This window comes from Rhinoraja longicauda, chromosome 10 (assembly GCF_053455715.1).
Source record: "Rhinoraja longicauda isolate Sanriku21f chromosome 10, sRhiLon1.1, whole genome shotgun sequence".
NCBI classification, from domain to species: domain Eukaryota; kingdom Metazoa; phylum Chordata; class Chondrichthyes; order Rajiformes; family Arhynchobatidae; genus Rhinoraja; species Rhinoraja longicauda.
The window spans coordinates 16,272,943-16,293,406 of NC_135962.1; the positions used below are offsets into that span (position 1 = coordinate 16,272,943).

At 43.9% G+C, this 20,464-nt stretch overlaps 1 protein-coding gene across 2 annotated transcripts in view; it reads left to right on the forward strand.

Moving 5' to 3' along the window:
* The window catches only part of LOC144597615 (deubiquitinase DESI2), a 105,122-nt gene that overhangs the window by 70,234 nt on the left and 14,424 nt on the right, over window positions 1-20,464 (forward strand). For both annotated transcript variants that reach the window (XM_078407123.1, XM_078407124.1), the window contains exons 2-4: window positions 9,809-9,881; window positions 11,409-11,502; window positions 16,205-16,346. In XM_078407123.1, coding sequence (XP_078263249.1) covers window positions 9,809-9,881; window positions 11,409-11,502; window positions 16,205-16,346 — 309 coding nt within the window. The remainder of the gene's footprint in view (window positions 1-9,808; window positions 9,882-11,408; window positions 11,503-16,204; window positions 16,347-20,464) is intronic.

A 20,464-nucleotide genomic window follows, 5' to 3' on the forward strand; every position in this document is an offset into this window, starting at 1 on the left:
CTTACTGCCACCCCATTATATCCCCTCTTAGTCCAGGGAACCCTCCTCTTCTCCCCAGAACTGTAACACAAAACAGGATACATAAAGATCTGTGTTCTATGTAAACTAGTTACCATTTCCCCAGCTGTGTGCTACTTTCTTCAAGGCATGTGTTTAAAGAACATATTTAATTTTTCTCATTTCCATCAAGAATTATCTCTCCCAAGGGCATTTAGGTATCTCTTTAGCTTAATTTTGTTTGGAGATACAACGTGGAAACAGGCCCTTCGGTCCACCTAGTCCGCATCGACCAGCGATCCCTGTATACTAGCACCATCCTACACACTAGGGACAATTTACATTATACAGAAGCCAATTAACCGATAAGCCAATTAACCTGTATGCCTTTGGAGTATGAGAGGACCCGGGGAAAATCCACGCACTCACGGGGAGAACGTCCAAATTCCTTACAAACAGCTGCTGTAGTCAGGATTGAATCCGGGTCTCTGGCGTGATAAAGCATCTACCCAGATGTGGCCATTTGTGTCATGGCATCCAAGGCGACCCCCAGCAGAGCACTAGCATCAATCACATTCTCCTGCTCTTCAGTTCCTTGTATTCTCCCTCACCAGCCCAAAACTCCCCTTTGACTCTTCTGGAATTGTACAGTGGCCAAACACCAGCTCAAAAGCAATCAAGCAGCGGACAAAACCATGCTGACCGTTCCTAATTAATCCATTCTCTTCTAAATGCAAGTAACTCCTATCCTGAAGAATCCTCTCCACTTGTTTCCCGACTGACGTGAGACACACGTCAATTTCCTGTATTTCCTATAATTTCCTGTCATTTCCTGGATTGTCTCCTTCTCTTCTTTAAAACAACGAAACAAAATGGCCACTCTCAGCCACCTGGGACCTTTCCTCTCGCTAGAGAAGGTACACGGATCTTCGTCAATGCTCCTGCAATTTCCACTCTTGCCTCTCAATAACCTGGGATCATCCCATCAAGCCTTGGGAATTTGGGATTCTTGGAAGCCTTGGGATTCACCCAAGTGATTCAATTAAGCACAGAAGATGATTCCAGTCTATAAAAGGCCCTGTGCTAAGATGAAGTATTTGGCTGAAAACTAACAGTACTTCAGTACCATTTGTTTAGTGGTCTCATTGGGAATTTGAGCAGATAGTGTGGCAGCTGGGATTGCTTTCAAAATTTAAATTAAGTTCTTTCGGCACGCTGCTGTGTCTGGGATTAGCACTCATGCGCAAGCCAATCAAAGCGCATTTCTTTAAACAAAATCATCGAGGTATAAAGGCCAAACTAATGGAACTTTAAAGCTGATTTGATTGGGACTGAGATAAACACTGGACTGTCAGACCATTGAGATCATTGTAACTTAAAGCTTTAACTTCAAAGCATTTTTTTAAGAAGCTTTTCAACTTCTGAGGGCCGGCAGAAGCTCTTTGGAGTATTGAAGGATAGGACGGAGTAGAGAGGTAGTGAAATTATATGGATAAACACTTAATCACTTGCCAGCTCTATTAGTTATATCTGGATGTAGTCCAATTGTTAACAATATTCCCTAAGTGCTGCATAACTTAGTTTAGTTTAGTTAGTTTAATTTATTATTATTATTGTGTAGGAAGGAACTGCAGATGCTGGTTTATAGCGAAGGCAGACACAAAATGCTGGAGTAACTCAGCGGGTCAATTCATTTTCTCAAGAGATACTGCCTGACCTGCTGAGTTATTCCAGCAGTTATTACTATTATTGTCAGCTGTACTGAGGCACAGTGAAAAGCTTTATTTGCGTGCCATCCAATGAAAGACCATACACGATGACACTCGAGCTGGCCACAGTGTGCAGATAAAGGATAACGGATAAGAAATGCTGCTGTTGAAATAAATAATTAAAAGAGTGGGGCAATTGTCATGTATGATAGTAGATCCTCTCTGGGACCAGCACAGAAAGAGTTGACTGGCTCTGGCGCTATAAGTTCACAAGTTCATAAGTCATAGGAGCAGAAGTAGGCCATTCGGCCCATCAAGTCCACTCTGCCATTCAATTATGGCTGATCTCTCTTTCCCTCTCAACCCCATTCTCCTGCCTTCTCCCCACAATCCCTGATACCCGTACTAATTAAGAATCTGTCAATCTCCGCCTTAAAAATACCCATTGTCTTGGCCTCCACAGCCGTCTGTGGCTATGAATTCCATCGATTCACCATCCTCTGACTAAAGAAATTCCTCCTCGACTCCTTTCTAAACATATCTTGATGAACACCACACAAATTCTTGTAAGATATTTGGCTCCGATGCACCAGCAGTTCAATTTGATCACCATACAGGGTGCTAATGTACACTTTGGTTGAGAGGCTGCTGCGCAGGAAACTCAGGAGCCTTTGAGGCTTTGAATCCACCTCGCTCTAGGGAGAGCCTGTGCTTCAGGTACCTGGAACAGTGCAGATTAAACCCAGGGCTGGAGCCAGGTGTCAGGAGATCAGGGCAAAGTCAGACGGGGGTAGGAGGGGTAACCATGGACTGGACATGGGGTTGGGAGATGTTGGATCCCATTGTGAGCATCAGCGGGGAGGAGCGGTCAGATTGGGTCAATGCTTCATTTGCAATGTGGGAGGGCAGGTGTTGGGGTACAGTAAAGGTGATGAATTGGGATGTAAGATCAGTACACCTGTGACAATGTTGATCTGTTAAGAGAGTTTCAAACAGGACCAATCTGAAGAAGGGTCCCGACCCAAAACGTAACCAAAACGTTCTCCATTAAAGCTGCCTGACTGGGTCTGCAGTCTGAAGAAGGGTCCTGACCCGAAACGTCACCCATTGCTTCCATCCAGCGATGCTGCCTGACCCGCTGAGTTACTCCAGCAGTTTCTGCCCATAATCCTTCTGAGTCGGTCACTGATGCCCGTCTGGAATCTTCTCAGGAAGGCTCGCTGTAGACCACGTGTACTGAGGTAGAGTGAAAAGCTTTTTTTTGTTGCGTGCTATCTAGTCAATGAAAAGACAATACATGATTACAATCATTACAGTGTACGGATTCATGATAAAGAGTATATTATTTAGTGTGAGGTAAAGTTCAATTAAAGATGGTTCAAAGGTCTCCAATGAGTTGGATGGGAGGTCAGAACCACACTCGAGCTGGCGAAAGGATGTTTCAGTTGCCTGATAACAGCTGAGAAGAAACTGAATCTGGAGGCATGCATTTTCAAACTTCTGTACCTCTTGCCTGATGGAAGAGGGGAGAAGAGGGAGTGACTGGAATGAGACTGGTCCTTGGTTATGCTGGCGGTCTTGCCAAGGCAGTGTGAAGTGCAGATGGAGTCCACGGAAGGGAGGTTGGTTTCCGTGGGATGTGGGAGGAAACTGGAAGAAACTCACATAGCTACAGGAAGAATGAGCATATTCCAAACAGTTTAGTTAGATTTGAATCCAATCCGTTCTACATTTTATTCCCTAAGTAATTGTTCCAACAGTTCTAACACCCTTGACAAAGACATGAGTTATACCAGCTATACTCTCATTGCCCAAGAATCAGTAAATTATCTGAACAATGTTTGAGAAGGTGTTGACTAATACCATCAAAATGACATTTGAATTCAGAGGCTATGTGAATGGTTAAGATTCAAGAGAAGATGGGCATAGATGGACACTAAGGGATTTCAGTCTATGTAGAGGAAGAGGAAAATCACACTTATGATGGGCCTGGGTATAATCTTTCAGTCCCTCCTAACCAGCGGGTTATCCTTCAGTAACTCTGGGCTCCCATTCTTTTCCTCCTTTCTGCCTAGTTTTGAATCTGAATCTCTCCATTTAGACTATTAGACATAAGTATCCAGAGATCAGAATGGCACACATCTAGAGTTGGTGGTTTCAACGTTGAAAATTCATGTATTGTCTTTCCACTGTCTGGTTGGCATGGAACAAAAGCTTTTCACTGCACGTGACAAAAAACTAAACTCAACTAAACTCAAAAAAGTATATATTTTATTTACCTAGTGTCTCCTGTGGCTTTCCGAGGTGTAATATAATTTATATTGTTCTAGATTCTTTTTCAGTGTGAACTTTTCAAACTTACTCAGTCTAAAATAAACAAAAGTTTCAAGCTCATGACTATTAAATGCTATCTTTTCTTTGCGAACTTCTCTTGCTGCAGATTTCTTGATTGCAGCAACATAGGCCCCCAAACAGTTTTGAATCTTGTAGAAACAAGAAACTGCCGATGCTGCTTTATACCAAAGATAGGCACAAGGTGCTGGAGTAACTCAGTGGCTTAGGCAGCATCTCTGGTGAAAAAGGATGGGTGACGTTTCAGGTCGGGACCCTCCTTCAGACTGGTTTGGGGTAAGGGAATCGAGAGATATAGGCGATGATGTAGAGAGATAAAGAACAATGAATGAAAGATATGCAAAAAAAGTAACGATGATAAAGGACAAATAGTTGAAGCAGCAGATTCCTAAGCTTGATGATGTTCCGATCACAAAACCCAAAGAACTGCAGCTTGATTTGCACGACAGATTTGCTGAAATGCTAATACAGCTGGCAGCAAATCTGCTGAGAAATGGCGAAGTGTTGATGTCACAGAACTTGGCGCACTTTTGTCACTCTGACTCATTGCAATGCCTTTGTCATTTTAATTTGGTGAGCTGCGGCCCTGATGATCAGATCCATCGCAATGAGGTTTCTGGTGCAGCAGACAGTGTTTCGGTTCCAGGGTAGGCAGGAATATGATTATTTTTGCTGTTTGTGCAATACTGACAGCCGCTGGAAGTATTGAAGGGAAGCAGGCTAGGATTCCCCTGCGTGTGCCTCATTAACTTGACGTCAGAACTGTTAACTTGGAGCTCCGCACTGCCACGGATACGGCAATTGAACATGTAGCTCACAGTTTAAAGGACACACCCACATCCAAAACGACACCAAGCACAGACTGGGCGATCGTTTCAATGAACACCTATGCTCAATCCGCCTTGGTCGACACGATCTTCCGACTGCCAAACATTTCAACTCCCCTTCCCATTCCTATACTGACCTTTCTGTCCTGGGCCTCCTCCACTGTCAGAGTGAGGCCACTCGCAAATTGGAGGAACAGCACCTCATATTTCACTTGGGCAGCTTACAACCCAGCGGTGTGAATATTGATTTGTTTAATTTCAAGTAGCCCTTGCATTCCCTCTCTCTCTGTTCCTCCCCCACCCTAGTCATCCTGCTGGTTTTGCTGTTCGTATCCCTTCATTATCACCTCCTCCACAGCCAACAATGGACCATTGTGGGCACCACCTTTCTCGAGACATTGGTGCCAGCTGTTATTTGTTCTGAACCTTTTCATACCTCTAGTTTCCTTCTCCCCTGACTCTCAATCTGAAGAAGATCTCAACCAGAAGCATCACTTATTCCTTTTGTCCAGAGATGCGGTCTGACCCGCTGAGTGACTCCAGCATTCGGTGTCCACCCACATCCAATGCTCTTCAAATGGTGCACTCACTGCCATCCGACTTACTGCTAATTATATTCTTCAGGTTGTGTTTATATTAGAACAAGTGTTTTGTGCTTGCCAGAGTTTTCATAACTCAACCAAATTTCAGAGTGGGGTGGTGTGTGGATTCACTGAAGGTCACTGAAACCGTGGCATTTTAGGATTGCAGCACAATTGAGGGCATTGAGCCACTGACGTCTGTGCTGACTCCAGGTAAAGCAGTCTATCTGTCACATACCCTGGCTCTTTTTTTCTTTGACCCTCAGGTTTAATATTGGAGATAGAAAGGCGCAGAGAGGAGCTCCACTCTTTCTCAATGTCCATGATCAACAATGTCATTTTACTGATTCCTCCTAGCTGGGATAGAGTTGCATGAGTGGTGCAGGCAACCTCTCCTATTTTGTTCACTTCCTCCTTCTCAGTCTCACTTTCTGTCTCAACACTTCCCTATCACTATCTCCCTCTCACTCAATCTTCCTTTGCCATTTCCCTCTCTCCCCATCTCTCTCTCCTCTGCTTTGTCCGTCTCTTTCTCTATTCTTTCTCAATCTTTCTTCTCCCCTTCTTTTCTCCACATCCTTCCTCTCCCTCTCCCTCTCCCTCTCCCTCTCCCTCTCCCTCTCCCTCTCCCTCTCCCTCTCCCTCTCCCTCTCCCTCTCCCTCTCCCTCTCCCTCTCCCTCTCCCTCTCCCTCTCCCTCTCCCTCTCCCTCTCCCTCTCCCTCTCCCTCTCCCTCTCCCTCTCCCTCTCCCTCTCCCTCTCCCTCTCCCTCTCCCTCTCCCTCTCCCTCTCCCTCTCCCTCTCCCTCTCCCTCTCCCTCTCCCTCTCCCTCTCCCCCTCACCCTCACCCTCCCCCTCCCCCTCCCTCTCCCTGTCTGTCTTGCTTTATCTTCACCTTCTCTCCCACCCCCTCTCATTTCACCTTATTACCTCTCTCTCACTCCTTCTCTTTTAACTCTAATGTGCCTCAATAAAACATCCAAACATACGAATAAGATGATTTCCCTGGAGTAACATTGGAAGTCAGTTCTGAATCAGAGCAGTTTACTACTGCGGTCCGCAGCAAGGCTTGCATCAGGCAGGACCGCGAACAGCCGGCAAACATTTTCATCCTGGTTTCTATTTGAACTCGGCAGCCAGTGATAAAAGGCAACTGAATCAAAATACTAATAGCTATTAGATTGTTCTTTTCCTTTGAGTGTTGCCTCCAATCCATATTGCAGAGATTAAACAAAAATCTCATGTGTTTCCATCAAAGTATTAGTGTCAGAATCCAAAATTGCTTTCTTCTCAACTTTAGGTAAAATTATGTGATTAGCACAACCATTCCAATAGAATGGATTAGAAAAATACATCTTCGAATTACTTCTGAATTAGATCAGCCAAACTCTCATAGCTCACTAAGTTACCATTTGAGGTCTAAGGTATCCACCTAATGTTTAATTTACTTCTCTGCTTTGTTTTCGCATTTCTAAATTAATTCAGGCCTCTTGTTGGTGATCAAAATAAAAGAAAAAGCTCTAAGCCTTCCTGAAACATTGCGCTAAAGATGTGGGCACAATCATACTATCTTGGCGTAGAAACAAAGAACAGCAGACGCTGGTTAATACACAAAAAGGTACGAAGTGCTGGAATAACTCAGCCGGTCAGACAGCATCTCTGGAGAAAATGGATAGTTGACGTTTCGTGTCGAGACCCTAAAAGTCACCTATTCATGTTCTCCGGAGATGCTGCCTTACCTGCTGAGTTACTCCAGTACTTTGTATCCTTTTGCATACTATCTTGGTGGTATGTTGAGGAGTCTGCCTTCCCCCTGCTTCCAGGTGAGTATTCTTCTTTCCGATCGGTCCGTAATGTTCACCTGCCACAATTTGTCAGCACTGCCATTTTAAAGTAGTTTTCAGTGACATTGCCAGAAGCCTATGCAGCGACAGGTTTTCTTGGTGGTGGTTTATTCTTGCAATATTTCCATCCATCAGGCCCAATCTGTTGTTGGACATGATCAGTGAATAACCAACAAAACCAAGTGGGGATTTCTAAGGATGACTCCATATCAAGTGTCAAAAGTTACATTTAACTTGGTCAGGGCTGTCACTGATGAGAAGCAGCACTTCAAAGAAACAAAGATGGACACAAAATGCCAGAGGAACTCAGCGGGACAGACGGCATCTCTGGAGAGAAGACTCACATCTCATTCAAAGAATCACATATCCTTCCAATCTGCAGCCACCCAGAACCACTTCTGAATGGGCATAAAGGCGGAGTTTAATTATTTCACCATGATACATGGCGCCCAATTATAAAGGAATTTTTAAAATTTTATAATCCTATTGATTATAATCATCATAATCTGTTATTAGGTGTAAGTGCTGAGGAAAAAAAACGTATCTAAGACAGTGAAGGTTCGTTAGACGTGGACTAAAGTGTGAACTGGTTGATCCAGATGATTTAAATTCAATTTGCTTTCCCTTAGGATACATTTTTTTTAGCTAAAATTACCTCAACTTAAAGTCGGCTAAGATATGCTCACACAATGCCAAGATATCCAACACCTGAGTTGCAATTGATGGCAGAATTGCATAATCTGTACTATATTGTCATTGTAAAGTGGACATAGAGGACTGAAGTGGGTGCAGAGGAGATTTGCAAGGATAATGTCAGAGGTTATGTGGATCAGGAAAGGGTGATCATATTGGCTCCCTTTCTCTTAAGAATGGAAGGCTGAGGGCTGATATAGTTATTTTTTAGACGATAGGAGGTTCTGATAGATTAAATGCTCAGAGAAGATTTTTATGCAAAGGATAGTTAGAATGTGGAACACCTTTCCACAGTGAGTGATCAATGCATAATGTATGGCTAGATTTGAGAGGAGGTTGGAAAAATATGCGAGGAAGAAGAGAATAGAGGGTTACAGTGATAGATTTAGTTATACGAGAAAATCTAGCGGCTTGAATAGCACATAAATACTCGCATGAACCATCATATCATATCATATCATATCATATCATATATATACAGCCGGAAACAGGCCTTTTCGGCCCTCCAAGTCCGTGCCGCCCAGCGATCCCCGTACATTAACACTATCCTACACCCACTAGGGACAATTTTTACATTTACCCAGCCAATTAACCTACATACCTGTACGTCTTTGGAATGTGGGAGGAAACCGAAGATCTCGGAGAAAACCCACGCAGGTCACGGGGAGAACGTACAAACTCCTTACAGTACAGCACCCGTAGTCAGGATCGAACCTGAGTCTCCGGCGCTGCATTCGCTGTAAAGCAGCAACTCTACCGCTGCGCTACCGTGCCGCCTGTAAATAACTGTTAGGTTATTTCTGCTCTGTGTATCCCATGAAGTCGTTCGTAATATTTTCTCAGTGAACTAATGCTTGTTCGTCAGAGTGAAGGAAATGCCCCGGGCTCTGATTTGATAATATACTTAAAATGGGGATTGAATTCTGCAGTCGTTAACAGAGTGTCAATGTGCTTCACTTGGAAGCAGGTCCAGGTGTGTGTCACAGTTTAGTAATTAAGATCTATATAGGCAGAAAATTGAGAATATTTAAACACAGAACTTATGACTGAAACTGTAGGAATTCACCTCAGTAAAAACAGGCTACAGCTACAGAAAAAGCAATGATTGGGAAAAATTACATACATAAAATCAACCCCAGTTACATACCATCACATATACAGTCAACTGGCTCAACTAATAGGAGTATTGTTCAATTATCTCCACTCTGGGAATAGCATTGTCATAATTATGCCAGAAAATAAAATCAGGCACAAAATGTTGGAGTAACTCAGTGGGTCAGGCAGCATCTCTGGCGAAGATGGATAGGTGATGTTTCTGGTCGGGACTCTTCTTCGGTCTGAATATCACAGAAGGGGAGTAGTGAGAAAGGGTCTCGCAGAAAACCCTTTGGAGAGAGGAGAACTTCTTCAAAGTATGCATACCTTGAGGAGATTTTGCAGTGGAGCATTAAACTGTATAAATAAGGAACTGCAGATGCTGATTTACAAATAAACAAGGATGGGTGACGTTTCATGTCTGGACCCTTCTTCAGGCTGATCGGTCTAAAGAAGGTCCTGACCCAAAATGTCACCTATCCACGTTCTCCAGAGATGCTGCCTGACCACTGAGTTATCCAGCACTTTGTGTCTTTTTTTTTTACAGTAGCATCTGCAGTTCCTTGTTTCTACAAAAAAAAGCCATTCTATTTGAAAGTGACAAGCAAAGCAATTATGTGTTTGATGGCTTGTTAGTATCTAGATGCTGCATAGCTAGGCGTCCTGAACAGCTCATTAATATACCATTTACCATTTGTGTTTCCTTTGCAGTATTGGATTAATGAGTACACGTCCACACTTGGAATAGGAGTTTTCCATTCTGGTATTGAGGTGTATGGGCGAGGTAAGCAATGGGATGTTGTATTGTATGCCTCATGCACCTGCACACCATTTCTCCACCGTCCAGTCTCAGGTTAACGTTTAAATAAACCTCAGACAGTTATAAATAGTCAAACATCAGAAGGTCACCTTTGTCACTTGTAGTATTTAAATTAGGTTTGGATCTTTACACCTCATTGCAGCATTGCGTTCAAAAAAAAGTTGAAAATGTAATTTAGAAAAAAGAGCTAATGGAGGAACTCAGCAGGTCAGGCAGCATCTGTGGAGGGAAATGGACTGTCGCCGATTCAGGATGAGACCCTTCTTCTAGACTGAAGAAGCAGAGGGGAAGTGGCCAGTATGAAGAGGTGGGGTAAGAGCTAGCAAACAAAAGGTAGAAACGAGGAACTGCGGATGCCAAGGAAAGACACAAAGTGCTGGTGTAGCTCAGCGGGTCAGGCAGCATCTCTGGAGAACGTGGATAGGTGACGTTTTTTGGGTTGGGAGCCTGTGACCCGAAACGCCACCCCTCTATTTTCTCCAGATACCCTGCCTGGCCCTGCTGAGTTACTCTAGCATTTTGTGTTTTTCCAAAGTGATAGATAGACATGGGTGAGGAGGGGTTGATAAACCTCAGGTGGGGGAGGGAATGGTGAAGAATAAGAACAGAGACTCGGACTTGATGGATGGAGAACAAAAAGCTGCAGGTTCTGGAATCTAACAGGAAAAGAAGGTGAAGAGTGGAACTAAGCTAAGGAGGAGTGGCGGCAGATGGGAGGAACCGAGGGAGGGGAAGGGTGAGGAAGAGGGGGCAAGGGGATCCAGTGGGAAGAGCATGGAGCAGGGGGGAGGGTGAGGGAGGGGGCAAAGTCGAAAATGTAATCATCTAAAAGACATGCATAATCTATGTGCATTCATGCCATAATTGGACTTTAGACATTAGATACAGCACGGAAACAGGCCCTTTGGCCCGCCGAGTCTGTGCCAACACTAACACTATCCTACACACTTGGGACAATTTACAATTTTACCAAAGCCAATTAACCCACAGACCTGTATGTCTTTGGAGTGTGGAAGGAAACCGGAGCACCCAGAGGTCACAGGGAGAACGTACAAACTCCGTACAGACAGCACCTGTAGTCAGATCGAACCCGGGTCTCTGGCGGTGTAAGACAGCAACTCTACCACTGTCACTGTGCTGCTCTATAAAGTTAAAGATACACACACATATCCCTATACTTATACCCCCAACGTTTAATGTGTCATCCATATCCTTCAACGCTACTAAGGTCTATATGTCAATTCTCAAACTGTGGCACTGATAAATCCCTAATCCTCCTGATGTATGTTGTCCATGGAATATTGATATAACTTTCTCACCTACACCATCCACCGCTTTGTTTTTTCATTGCATTATTAGGATGTTTCAGAATCAGAGCCGAACAAACAGCTTCCACCACATTGTGCATTCAGTGCGTGTCTGGGGAGGGATTACATTCCTGTGAGTTGCTGAACCTTGCTCGAGTCACCTTTTCTCTGCTCTCTTTGTCAGAGTACGCCTATGGTGGCCACCCCTACTCTTTCAGTGGAATATTCGAGATCACACCTGGAAATGCTGCTGAGTTGGGGGAAACATTTAAATTCAAGTAAGGATTTATTATTGAAGGAAACACAATGCAGTTTGCGCACATCTGAGGATCCTATGTAGTAAGTCGCAAAGGACAAAATAAATAGCAGGAGGAACTGAAGAAGGGTCTCAACTCGAAATGTCACCCATTCCTTCCTTCCAGAGATGCTGCCTGTCCCGCTGAGTTACTCCAGCATTTTGTGTCTACCTTCGATTTAAACCAGCATCTGCAGTTCCTTCCTACACAGGAATTAGTTCAGTTTAGTTTAGAGATACAGCATGGAAAAGGGCCCTTCGACCCACCGAGTCCGCACTGACGAGCGATCCCCGCACATTAACACTATCTTACACCCACTAGGGACAATTTACACTTATACCAAGCCAAATAACCTACAAACCTGCAAGTCTTTGGAGAGTGAGAGGAAACCGAAGATCCCGGAGAAAACCAACGCTGGTCACGGGGAGAACGTACAAACTCCCGTATTTATTCACAAAATGCTGGAGTAACTCAGCAGGTCCCGTAGTCAGAAACGAACCCGAGTCTCCGGCACTGCAAGTGCTGTAAGGTAGCAACTCTACCGCTGCGCCACCATGCCGACCCCAGTTCTAACATCATAGTGAATTGAAGTGAGGACATAATGGCATCCTATATATGATGGATAAGTTTAGTTTAGCGATACAAATATGAAAACAGGCCCTTCGGCCCATCGGGTCTATGCTGACCTTCAATCATCCATTCACGCCAGTTCTATGTTATCCCACTTTCTCATCCACTCCCTGCTCACAGAGGGTCAATTGACCGACAAACCTGCACATCTTTGGGATGGAGGGGGAAACCAAAGCACCCGAGAAAACCCACATGGCAACAGTGAGAATGTGCAAACTCCACACTGACAGCACTGGAGGAAAGGATTGAACCCTGCCCTCCAGTGCAGTGAGGCAGCAGCTCTACTAGCTGCAATACTGTGCCACCCCTTAAGAAGAATTTTACAATATCATTTTTGGTCAATGAGTATTTCAATCCATTTAGACCTTTGTTGTAAAGGAAGCGTTGAGTGTGGATGTAGCCACATTGTTAAACCAGTGACATTGGTAACATATGTCAAACTGCTGGAGGAACTCAGTGAGTCTGGCAGTATCTGTCAAGGGAAATGGACAGATGATGTTTTGGGTTGTCATTCTCCTTCAGAAGGAAGCTCCATTGCAACAACTCCTTTTAACTGCAGCACAACTGTGCACATGCAAAGCTTCAGGGAGAGGCAGCTTGTGATTTTAAGTTCTGTTAATTGCACCACGAAAGTTAGCTCTTAGGGCTAACAGAATCAAGGGATAAGGGTAGAAAGCAGGAACAGGGTACTAATTTTAGATGATCAGCCATGATCACATTGAATGTTGGTGCTGGCTCGAAGGGCCAAATGGCCTACTTCTGCACCTATTGTCTATTGTCTATGAGAGTCATACACCATGGAAACAGCCTCTTCAGCCCAACTCATCCATGCCAATCAAGATGCTCACCTAAGCTAGTCTCATTTGCCCACGTTTGGCCTACATCTCTCTAAAGCTTTCCTATTAGAGCAATAATAATATGGCCGTGAAATTCTGTTTAGATTAGTCGTTTTTGGTGTGTGACCTGTTTGTGGGAAAGGGATTGATTACAGTTCTAATTTATAATGCATGGTTTGATTACAATCCAGCATTTTTGAGCTCAAACGACAACCTCAGTAGCATGGTTCACCTGCCATTTTGATATGACGATTTCATCTGCTGCCTCATGAAGCAGAAAACCATCATGGTAAGGAATGCAGTACTCTGGTTTAGACAGAGCAAAGGGACTTCCCTTCACCCGAGCATCCAGTTTAGTTTAGTTTAGTCTATTGTTAGATGTACCGAGGTACAGTGACATTTTTTTTTGTTATGTTCTATCCAGTCAGCAGAAAGACTATACATGATTACAATCGAACTGTCCACAGTGTACAGATACAAAATTAAAGGAATAACGTTTAGTGTGTATAACGTATAACGTACAGTCTGATTAAAGATAGTCCGAGGATCTCTAATGAGGCAGATGGTAGCTCAGTACCACGCTCTAATTGTTGGTTGGATGGTTTAATTGCCTGATGACAGCTGGGAAGAAACTGTCCATGAATCTGGTGGTATACGTTTTCACACTTCTGTACCTTTAGTCTTGATGGGAGCGGGGAGAAGATGGAATGGCCGGGGTGCAACTCATCCCTGATTATGCTGGTGGCCTTGCCGAAGCAGCATAAGGTGTAAATGGAGTCAATGGAAGGGAGGTTGGTTTGTTTGATGGTCTGGGCGTGTCCACAATTTGAGCTGTTCCCAAACCATGCTGTGATGCATCCTGATAATTTGACCGGGGTGAAACAGTGGTCAGATGGTAAAATATGAAAGCTGCCTCATGACTGAGTGCCAATGCTCTTTACTCTGGTGTACAGATAAATGAAAGGTCAGCATCTAACAATCAATAAATCCATTCAAGTGTCTCTTAATAAAATGGCCGAATCCTGCATTAACATTCTTCATTCTGAACAAGATTGTCTTGACTGTTTATGTGTTGTTCAAATAGAAACATTTACCGGTCACCAGAATTTGGATGAACTAACTTTAATGTGTGCAGATAATAATCCCCATGAATGCAAATTTAATTTCCAAACCAAATTTGGAAGCTGAAGGTATTGCTCAGCGAAACTCCTTATAAATTGTCTATAATAAAGGTCCATTTACTGCTTGCTGCTCTTTATTTACATTGGCTGTTATTTTTTTTATTCCCCGGGTGCTAGTCTCGTATTTACAATTTGTTATTCAGGAGCATGCAGCACATTACTAAATAACTGCTGCGCCATTAGAGCCCCTAATAATCATGCTCAAACAAAGATGAACTTTATAAAGATTTGCAAAATCAATATTGGCGATCTTGCAAAGTAAACCTGCCATTGGAATTCACAGGAATAAGCTCCAATTTTACAGTGGACCTATGACTCGTTTAACTCCTTAGTTCATGGAATCATGGAATGTTTATGGTACAGAAAGATGCCATTCAGCCCATCCTGTCCACGGTGGCTCTTTACCAGAGCAACCCTGCAGTTCCAACATTTTGTTGTGGTTCTTTTTTTTTAGAAATACAGTGCGGAAACAGGCCCTTCGGCCCACCAAGACCATGACGACCAGCGATCCCCGCACATTAACACAAGCCAACACACTAGGGACAATTTACACTTATACCAAGTATACAAACCCAAGCCAATTAACCTACAAACCTGTACGTCTTTGGAGTGTGTGAAGAAACCAAAGATCTCAGAGAAAACCCACGTAGTCACGGGGAGAACGTACAAATTCCCTACAGGTAGCACCTGTAGTCAGGATTGAACCAGAGTCTTTGGCGCTGCAAGCGCCGTTAGGCAGCAACTCTACCGTTGCGCCTTCACAAATTCCCACACATTTTCTGTAAATTTATATTTATCAATTCTTTGCAAAGGCCACATGGAACATGCCTCTAACACTTCTATAAGCAGAGCATTTTCCAGTTCCAGTAACCCAGGGCGTAGATTTTATTTCCCTTATATCACTTTTCATTCTCTTTGCCATTATTTAATACCTGTGATCTCATGCCCTTGACCTTTCCACTAAAAGGAACAGCCTCCCAATAGCCATTCTGCACAGTCCCCTCATCATCACCTTAATCAAATCTGTTCTCAATTTTTCTTCCCACAAACAACAGTCGCAAACTCTTCTGTCTATCCAATATCTGTCAATTCACAATTCTTTCTCTACTGCAATTACATCCTTCCTATAATGTGACAATCAGAATTGAACACAATACTTCACTTGAGACTGGACCACTGTTTTATAAAAATTCAACCGAATCTTGAATGTTTAAACAGGGAACTGCAGGTGCTGGTTTAATACACAAAAGGACACAAAGTGCTGGACACAAAGTGCTGGGTTAGGTAGCATCTCTGGAGACGATGGACTGATGATGTTTTCAGTCACCAGAAATAGAGATTGTAATTTTTAGACTTTAGACTTTAGAAATACAGCGTGGAAACAGCCACTTCGGCCCACCATGTCCACAACGACAAACAATCGCCCCATACACTAACACTATCCTACACAATAGGGAATATTTACAATTTAACCAAAGCCAATTAACCTATAAACCTGCACGTCTTTGGAGTGTGGGAGGAAACAGGAGCACCCAGAGAAAACACACACAGTCACAGGGAGGCGGAAAACTCCATACAGACAGCACCCATAGTCATGATCGCACCTGGGTCTCTGGCGCTGTAAGGCAGCAACTCTACTGCTGTGCCACTAGGCCGCCCTTGCATAGTATTTTCACTGTACCTCAGTGCACATGACAATAATAAAATAAACTAAACTACATCAAACCTGACGATCTTTTCATATACACCCAAGTTCTAAAATATACAAATTAAATATTGTGTTTGTTGGTGAATGAATGCATGGTTACAAATTAAAGTTACTGATTACCAGAAAGGTGGACAGACATGTCCCTTAAAACTATTAAAAATGTCAAAATGGTGTGAGGCAAATATAGAAATTGTGCTGATCTCTTGCTGTTCATCCATGTCCTTAATGAGATGAACTGCACACCCATTGACTGTGACCATTGCCTCACTACATCTCTATGCGCTGCACGTAACCCTGTTACATGAATGAAACCTGTTGTGTTTATTCAGAGAGGCCATCGCTCTCGGCACCACAGACTTTACGGAGGAAGATGTCGACAAAATTATCGAGGAGCTTGGGAAGGAGTTCAAGGGCAATGCCTACCATCTCATGCACAAGAACTGCAACCACTTCTCTGCAGGCCTGGCAGAGGTAGGAGAACATGCGTTTTAATGAATGTACTTTAACAATCCTATATTGTGAATGTGCCCACACACTCACACAGACACACACGCACACACATACACCCTCACACACATACAGGCAGACTCCCACACACACTCCCACACACACACACACACACACACACACACACGCATGCACACATTAGTTTAGTCTAGTTTAGTTTAGAGATACAGTGTGGAAAAAGGCTCTTCGGCCCACTCACCCTGTGCCGACCAGCGATCCCCTCAAATTAACACTATCCTACACAATGGGGACAATTTATATATTTTTTACCAAAGCCAATTAACCTACAAGCCTGTACATCTTTGGAGTGTGGGAGGAAACCAGAGGACCTTTAGAAAGCGGATTTACTTTATGAGAATATGCGTTTTAATTAACGACCTCTTAAATTCCTACATGGTAAATTATGAACACATGCATCCTCACACACGCGCACGCACACACGCGCACGCACACAGATTAATTTAAAAAGAGCGTCTTTATATGCTTTTCAAATGGATTTACTTTATGCTGTAAAATTAATGTGTTTTGCAGTATGTTCTAATTTGTCCTGTAGGATTCCCCAATGCCAAAGCTATTGTTCTATGTTAGATAGTTCTCTAAGTGAGGAAGAGAAAAAGACCTAGATTCCTGTCACATCTTGGCTGAATTTATCTTTGTGTACTCACCTTCCTGTTACCTATCTTTCCGATGAGCATGTAATCAGAAGTTACAATCTATTGAATGGAATATACATAACCCCACCATCCTATACGTAACCATATAATTCTGTATTTCCATCCATTAGAAGAAGCAGATTCATTATCACTACCCTCTTGATTCCGAGGGTTTTAACTATAATTTCCTGTAAATCGTCCATTCCTTGCTTCTGTTTACTTCCTCACCTTCAGCATCTTATCACTGTTTAAACCAGGAGTCGGCAATCTCTCTCGGTAAGAGAGAGAGAGAGAGAGTGAGACGAAACCCGTCGACTCACTCTCTCTCTCTTAGTCCATACCCTCCACACGCTCTTGCATCCTCCTGTCCTTGCCCTCCCTCCATTCCGCTCAACGGCCACTCACAGCACGGGTTATGGTCGAGATATGGGGCAGTGAATGAAGCGTTAGGAAGGGCATGAAAAGATGAGAGATCGAGTCCAGAAACACTATGGGGCGACTGTACTTTCATATTACCTTTAGCAAAACCTGGTAAAATGCTAATAGATTTACGATGATTCTAACATTAGTTATACTGTTACAGCAATAGTTTAGCAGGAGTCCTTTGAGCGAAAAACAACACCCAGTGTCACACTAACTGCTATGAGACAGACAGATAAACAGACAGACAGAGAGAAGTGTGGGTAGGTTCAATACCAGTGTCTCAAACTAACTGTTATGTTCAGTAGACATAATATTGCTTAAATATATAAATATAAGTCAAAGTTTAGTTAGTATGTATTATTGTTATGTATTGTTATTATTACCTCCATTTATTAACTGTGGCGATAGATGTGGCCTGCCATCCGCTCACTGACATGGGCCCTGGCCCCTATGCAGAACAAGGTTGCCGATCCCTGGTTTAAACAATGTAAAACATATATAAAGTTGTTGGCTAACTGAGTGCATCATTAGAGAGGAGCTAATGCATAATTTATTCCAGAGTCAAGAGTGTTTAATTGTCATACGTACCGAAATGGAACAATTACATTCTTACTTGCGGTAGCACAACAGGTTTGTGAACACAATATTCAATAGATAACGTAATAAACAAAAAAAAAGAAAAATAATTGAAATAAATTATTAAATCTAATATAATGCAAAATAAAACAAGGCCTGAAGTCCCGATTGCAACCAAAGTGATTCGTAGTTTGGAGTTTAGTTAGAGTTCATAGTTTTTAACAGCCTGATGCCTGTTGGGCAGAAGCTGTTCCTGAACCTGTATGTTGCATTTTTCAGACTCCTATTCCTTCTTCCCAATGGCAGGAGTGAAATGTGTGTGTAGGCAGGCTGGTGTGGGTCCTTGGCTGCTGGCTGCCTTTTTGAGGCAGCCCCCCCTATAGTTCCCTTCGATGGTGGGGAGGTCAGTACCCATGATGGACTGGGCAGTACTCACCACTTTTTGAGGCAGTGCCTCCTATAGTTCCCTTTGATGGTGGGGAGGTCAGTACCCTTGATGGTCTGGGCAGTGCTCACCATTTTTTGAGGCAGTGTCTCCTATGGTTCCCTTCGATGGTGGGGAGGTCAGTACCCATGATGGACTGGGCAGTGTTCACCACTTTTTGAGGCAGCACCCCCTATAGTTCCCTTCGATGGTGGGGTGGTCAGTACCCATGATGGACTGGGCAGTACTCACCACTTTTTGAGGCAGCACCCCCTATAGTTCCCTTTGATGGTGGGGAGGTCAGTACCCATGATGGACTGGGCAGTACTCACCACTTTTTGAGGCAGTGCCTCCTATAGTTCCCTTTGATGGTGGGGAGGTCAGTACCCTTGATGGTCTGGGCAGTGCTCACCATTTTTTGAGGCAGTGTCTCCTATGGTTCCCTTCGATGGTGGGGAGGTCAGTACCCATGATGGACTGGGCAGTGTTCACCACTTTTTGAGGCAGCACCCCCTATAGTTCCCTTCGATGGATGGAAGGTCAGTACCCATGATGGACTGGGCAGTACTCACCACTTTTTGAGGCAGCACCCCCTATAGTTCCCTTCGATGGTGGGGAGGTCAGTACCCATGATGGACTGGGCAGTACTCACCACTTTTTGAGGCAGTGCCTCCTATAGTTCCCTTTGATGGTGGGGAGGTCAGTACCCTTGATGGTCTGGGCAGTGCTCACCATTTTTTGAGGCAGTGTCTCCTATGGTTCCCTTCGATGGTGGGGAGGTCAGTACCCATGATGGACTGGGCAGTACTCACCACTTTTTGTAACCTCCTCAGTTTCTGGGCATTTGAGTTGCCAAATCAGGTCAAGGTGCAACCAGTCAAAATGGTCTCCACTGTACACTTGTAGAAGTTCAAGAGAATATTCAACATACCGAATCTCTTCAATATTCTTAGGAAGTAGAGGCATTGATGGGCTTTCTTTAGGATTACATTAATGTGTTGGGTCCAGGACAGATCTTCAGAGATATGCACATCCAGGAATTTGAAGTTGTTGACTCTCTCCATCACCATCCCGTCGACGAACACAGATATATAGATTCTCGGGCTTTCTCTTTTAAAATCACCAAATGCTCTTAGGTTTGACAGGTGTTGAAAGCAAGGTGTTATTCTGGTATCATTCAATCAGATGATTGATCTTCCTCCTGTACTCCTTATTACAATACAATACAATACAAACTTTATTGTCATTGTGCAGTGTACAAGTACAGAGACAACGAAATGCAGTTAGCATCTTAACCAGAGTGCATGCGATGGAATAGTAAAACATATAATATATACAGTAATTCAGTAGCGGTAGTGGAAATTCCGGTGAGCGAGATCAGTCACTGATGGGAGGAGTGCCCGAGGCGGGGTTGGAGGGTGGGGGGGGGGGGGGGGGGGGGGATGGCAGCAATCACCGAAGCGCAGAGTTAAGTAAGGTAACGACCGCAGGAAAGAAGTTGTTCCTGAACCTGCAGGTCCGGGAACGGAGAGACCTGTAGCGCCTCCCAGATGGGAGGAGGGTAAACAATCTGTGGTTGGGGTGAGAGCTGTCCTTGACGATGCAGCGCGACCTTCGCAGACATCGCCTACTCTGGATAGACTCAATGGAGGGGAGTGAGGAACCGGTGATGCGTTGGGCAGTTTTCACCACCCTCTGCAGTGCTTTCCGGTCGGAGACAGAGCAGTTGCCATACCATACTGTGATACAGTTAGTAAGGATGCTCTCGATAGTGCAGCGGTAGAAGTTCACCAGAATCTGAGGAGACAGATGGACCTTCTTTAGTCTCCTCAGGAAGAAGAGACGCTGGTGAGCCTTCTTGATCAGTGTTGAGGTATTGTGGGTCCAAGAGAGGTCATCAGAAATGTTGAAACCCAAGATTAACTGTAATTCGTCCAACAGCGGTGGGGTCATCGGTAAATGTTCACTGTCATGGGCATAGAGTGAGTAGAGCAGGGGACTGAGCA